The following is a 5708-nucleotide window of genomic DNA, read 5'->3' on the forward strand; positions in this document are numbered from 1 at the left end:
GGGCGCGACAAGAGAGAAAATCTGTTGAAAGCAGAAATGCTGTTTTACAGTTACACACTGTGCTATAGATGGTTAAACAGTATCACACGGTTAGACTTTTAGTAATTCCACTGTAAAAGTGATTTGTGACCTTTTTATTTACTTTGTTTAGATCCAACTTTATTGTCATTGAGCAAAGTACAGGTACAAGCCAATGAAATGCAGTTAGCATCCAAACAGAAGTGCAAAATGTACTAATATATTTACACGATAACCATATATACACAGGTAATAAATTAATAAATAGAGAGTAAAAAAGGGCAAAATGTCTTTGTGCAAAACGGAAAGTGAACTGAAATTAAATGGAATGATCAGTGCAAATACAAAAAGTTGTGCAAATGGCAGTGGAGTGCAAAATGATGCTAGTGGGGGGATGGAGTAGAGTTGGGGGATGGAGTAGAGTTCAGCAGTTGCACCGCCTCGTAGAAGAAACTCTTTCTGAGCCTGCTGGTGCGAGAGCGGAGGCATCTGTAACGCCTGCCGGATCGGAGGAGGATGAAAAGTTAATTATTAGGGTGGAAGGAGTCTTTTATAATGTTCTTGGTTTTACCCAGACTACGGTAGATCTGCTCTATGCTGTCCAACTGTGTACAGGTGATCCTTTGGGTGGTTTTCACCACCTGCTTTTCGGTCTGATGCGGAGCAGTTGCCATACCATACTATGATACAGTTTGTGACAATGCTACAGCGGTAGAAGTTCACAAGGATCCTAGGACAAATGTGAGCTTTCTTTAGGCTCCGAAGAAAGTAGAGGTGCTGTTGCGCCTTTTTAACCAGGGTGGAGGAGTTTATGGACCAGGTGAGATCATCGGAGATGTGGATGCCAAGGAACTTGAAGCTGGGCACACGCTCCACTGCAGCTCCGTTGATGGAGATGGGGGTGTGTGCATGGCTCCCAGCCCGCCTGAAGTCCACAATGATCTCCTTAGTGTTCTTGGTGTTGAGTGCCAGGTTGTTGTCAGCACACCACGTGGTCAGGTGCTGTACTTCATCCCTGTAGGCCGTCTCATCGTCGCCTCTGATCAGGCCTATCACTGTGGTGTCGTCTGCGAACTTAATCATGGAATTGGAACCATAGATAGGAGCGTAGTCATTGGTGAATAGGGAGAAAAAGGAGAGGGCTCAGCATGCAGCCTTGTGGCACGCAGGTTTTAAGGGTGATAGTGGAGGAGGAGAGGTTATCTATCTTAACAGACTGGGGTCTGTTAGTTAGAAAGTCCAGAGTCCAGTTACAGAGAGATGTGTTGATACCAAGCTGGCTGAGCTTGGAGATCAACTTGGAGGGGATCATAGTATTGAATGCTGAGCTGAAGTCAATGAACAGCATTCTGGCGTAACAGTTCGGGGTGTCCCGGTGTGTCAATGTGGAGTGAAGTGCCGTGGAGATGGCGTCCTCAGTTGACCTGTTGTGGCGGTAGGCAAACTGGTGAGAGTCCAAAGTAGCAGGTAGGCAGTGTTTTAAGTGTGAGAGGACCAGCCTCTCGAAGCACTTGGTGATGATGGGGGTGAGGGCAACAGGACGGAGGTCATTAAGGGCCGTAGCGGTGGAGTGCTTCTGCACTGGCACAATAGTGGCGGTCTTGAACGTAGTGGGAACAACTGCTCGGGCCAGGGACAGGTTGAAAAGGGAGGGTGGTGGAGCCGGTAGGGGGCACAGAGTTGGGTGGTTTGTAGCTGGTGAGTGTCTGTATGCCTCAATCAACCCTCAGTTTGTAGCCATGTTTGGCCTGTGAGATTGGCCTGTGATATTTCGCTTCTGAGGTTGGCCCTAGCTGGCTTTGAGCAGAAGGCGAACCTCTCTGTTCATCCAGGGCTTCCGGTTGGGGAAAGTTTTTATTGTTTTGAGTGATGTCACTCTGTCCACACACCTGTTGATATGATCCAGGACAGAGTTTGTGAGAATGTCAATGGTGATCAGAGAGTCTGTGGTGGCCTGAGCGGAGAACACATTACAATCTGTTTGTTGGAATTGCTGCTGGAGAATGGAGTCAGCCCCCTCTGACCAGATCTTGGTGGTCCTTGTTGTGGGTTTAACCTGTTTAAAGATGGGGGAGTACTTGGGGAGCAGGAACAAAGAGAGGTGATCAGAGTGACCTAGGTGGGGGAAGGGTGTGACTTTGTATGCCTCAGCCACACTTGTGTAAACAAAAGAGATAAGATAAGATAAGATGACAGTTTATTATCCCGAGGGAAATTACTGTGCAACAGTTACAGTACAGCATGAAAAACTAGAACCAGAAATCACCCAAACTAGTGCAATAAAGAAACGTGCAAGAATGCAAGTAGATAATAAGTACATAATAAGTACACACAATAGGGGTACAAAGTACATACTGTACAATGGGGGGAACAGTACATGACAGTATAAGTACATAAGGAGGACAAGGTTACAAAGTGCAAATGTGCATCTGACTGTGAGGTATGAGTAATTACAATCTATACAACTACAGCATACAGGTGTGTATATATGACATAAAGCAACAAACGTGGTCCAAAGTTCTTTGTCCCCTTGTGGTGCAGGAGACGTTCTGGTGAAACTTTGGAAGAACAGTCTGTAGAGTGCAGTGGTTAAAGTCCCCAGCGACAATGTTGTTTTGTTAAATAATAAGTTGCAGTTTTATGAATTGCAATGTTTAAAATAAATTCCAGTAGAGTTTGGAAGCTAAATGTGTGTGTGTGTGTGTGTGTGTGTGTATGTGTGTGTGTCTGTCTGTGTGTTTGCACGCACGTTGGGAGCTTAATTGAAAGGTCCATTTAACAGCCTTCTAAAATATTAGCTCTACTTTGGTAGTTTATGTATTAAGACTTAGTCAGTTTGAGAGTAACTGTAATGAAGTTGTAATGTCATTTCTGTCTACATTTAATCACAGATTGCACATTAACCTACATTTCCCAGGAATCCCATTGCTTTTGTACCATCAGACTTTGCAAAAATAAATAAATATATATATTATGTCTCAAATTTATTTGGTGTTCTCAGGGATTTTACTATTTCTCTCTGTATCACAGGGTGAGCTGGCGATCTCCTCTGAGATGGAGCAGCTGCAGACAGCCTTGTTTTTTGACAATGTCCCTGATACCTGGACAAAACTGGCCTACCCCTCCACCTACGGCCTGGCTATTTGGTCAGTCGGAATTGCTTTATAGAAATTAAACAGGATACGGTTTGAGATAATGTTGTTGTGTAGTGTGTGCAAAATAATGGATTTTTTTTTTATGTTTTGCATATGGTGCAATAATGCAATCTGTATGCAATTCATTCCTGTCTTTGTGTGTTTCAGGTATAATGATGTGTTGCTGCGTTGTAGAGAGCTGGACAGCTGGACACAGGATCTGTCTCTCCCTTGTGTTGTCTGGCTGTCTGGACTTTTCAACCCACAGTCTTTCCTTACTGGTAACCGACACAAGATTATGGGGCTATAATTCTCTCATTCTTTTCAGCCCTCTACCTCTGTCAGTCCTTTACCTCTGCTCTCGTCCATGCTCTTTAGCTGTGATGCAGTCTCTAGCACGCAAGAATGGGTGGCCCCTGGATAAGGTGAACCTTACGGTGGATGTAACCAAGAAGTTTAAGGAAGAGTTCAACCAGCCTGCCAGGGAGGGTGCACACGTTTATGGACTTTATATGGAAGGTAGATAGTCAAACTACAAACTCTCTCTTCCTCTCTTGTGTCGGGCAACGCAAAGGGCTCAGAGTTCTGCACAATAATTTCTGTTTGATGACCGATTATGCTTAACCCTAACCAGAAGGGAACCGGCATTTCCCTCTGTGTAGGTCATACATGCTTAATTTGGGCGGCAGTGGCTCAGTCCATAGGGACTCAGTCAGTTCAAGTCCTTTGTGGAGTCCTTGGTGGACTCTGAACCGGAGTGTAGCCGGTTCGAGTCACCAGGCACCCCAACCTGCTCCATGGCGCTGGCTGTCGGCTGCCTGCAGTGCCCCCTCCGGTGCATGTGTGTGTAGGAGGGGGGCGCAATGTTGGATGTGTGTGTGGATTGCATGTGTCTAAAAAAGGTAATTTCTCAATCCTGAGATCTTAAAAAAAAACTCCTTTTCACCATGGCCCCCACCTGTGCTTCCTAAGGTGCTAGGTGGGACATTCAGTCCGGGGTGATCAGTGAGGCCCGCTTGAAGGAGTTGACCCCAGCCATGCCTGTAATCTCGGTCCGAGCTGTACCCAATGACCGACAAGACACCAGGAACATCTACGAGTGTCCGCTCTACAAGACCAAGATCAGAGGACCGACATATGTGTGGACTTTCAGCCTCAAAACCAAAGAGAGGTCAGCCAAGTGGGTCATGGCAGGAGTGGCGCTGCTGCTCAGTGTGTAATGGAGTAAGGCAATGGTTCTCAAACTTTTTACATCAAGTACCACCTCAGAAAATATTTGGCTCTGCTAGTACCACCACTATGGCCAATGTTAAAATACAGTAGTGTAGGCCTACCCTATTCAGCTGCTATGCAAAATGCACACAGGGAGCAAATGTATTCCTCATAAGAATATTATTTATTTTGACCTTTGGCAGTCATAGCCACGTTGTACAAATTGGTACTAGAACTAACACACCCCCCCCCAACACACACACACACATTAATGACAATTGCATTTCATTCATACACACAAACACACACACAGCATGTGAGAACATTAATAACTGCATTTCAGTCAAAAACACAAATAGCAGAGAATTATAACAACTGCATTGCAGTGAAAAACACAAACAACTGTTTGCAAACAAATTGTGTGCTGCTTACCGGCTTTCGCTATGCAGAGGCTGGCATGATACCAAGCCTCCTGTGCTTTAACCACAGGTGTACCACAGCACTGAGTCGTGCATTTGGACTGCCTAAGTTCATCACGTTTACGTACAAAAAAATCCACTGGTTTGTCTTTCAGCACTGTGTGTTTGGTTGTAGATGCCATTTGAGATGCAATGGTTTCATGGATTCATTGCTGAGACCATCACCACATACCACACACTGCGGCTTTGGCTCTTCCTCTGTCCCGCTCCAGCTGAATCTAAGGATGATGTAACTCGATTTATATTTCCGTAATGTTTTGAGCTTTTTGCAGCCAGATACCGGTGCTGTCGACACTTCCCTCCCACTACTGATGTACCTGCTAACGTTAGCACTCAGTTCACAGTGGTCCAGGCTGCTTGAACTATACTCCTCCTGATCCGCAGATTTCATCCTTTTAGTTCCCCTCTGCAGCCATAGTGTATTTGGACCGCTCATACTCATGCTGTTTTACTATCTCTGCCATCACAGTTAAGTTTAGCCTGTAGCTAACAGCTAATAGTTGCCGTTTGCACGCAGCGCATCGGTAAGGTTAGTAGTGTGGCGAGTGCAAACATTTTTGAAAGGCTACACTTATTTTAAGTCGCATTTCAATTATCTCCTGGTTCAGATATTTTTATTTGATTCCTCTGTGTACCACTACAGGGAGCCCGGCGTACCAGTTTGAGAACCACTGGAGTAAGGGGTTGGAATTAACTTTAATTTCTTGATCTAAATATCAACTTGTGTGTAGATAGAAGCACCCGGTAGCCCTGTTAGTTTTTCAACTTTGCAAAATAGGTGGAGCTACTTCATGTCACTGTGCAGTGGTGTTCTGCCTTTTGTACACCATTCCCGCTACAGAACTGTATAACACATCACAAGAAC

At 45.1% G+C, this 5708-nt stretch overlaps 1 protein-coding gene across 3 annotated transcripts in view; it reads left to right on the forward strand.

The window, feature by feature from the left end:
- Positions 1–4734, forward strand: part of dnah9l (dynein, axonemal, heavy polypeptide 9 like) — a 44331-nt gene extending 39597 nt beyond the window's left edge. For all 3 annotated transcript variants that reach the window (XM_076144605.1, XM_076144607.1, XM_076144606.1), the window contains 4 exons: positions 3049–3164; positions 3321–3433; positions 3531–3671; positions 4125–4734. In XM_076144605.1, coding sequence (XP_076000720.1) covers positions 3049–3164; positions 3321–3433; positions 3531–3671; positions 4125–4372 — 618 coding nt within the window. In that variant the 3' untranslated portion in view covers positions 4373–4734. The remainder of the gene's footprint in view (positions 1–3048; positions 3165–3320; positions 3434–3530; positions 3672–4124) is intronic.
- Positions 4735–5708: the final 974 nt, after the last annotated feature.

The sequence above is a fragment of the Genypterus blacodes genome, unplaced genomic scaffold, assembly GCF_046128005.1.
Source record: "Genypterus blacodes isolate CSIRO-AG114 ecotype Tasmania unplaced genomic scaffold, CSIRO-AGI_Gbla_v1 ptg000029l_1, whole genome shotgun sequence".
In the NCBI taxonomy this organism is placed as follows: Eukaryota; Metazoa; Chordata; class Actinopteri; order Ophidiiformes; family Ophidiidae; genus Genypterus; species Genypterus blacodes.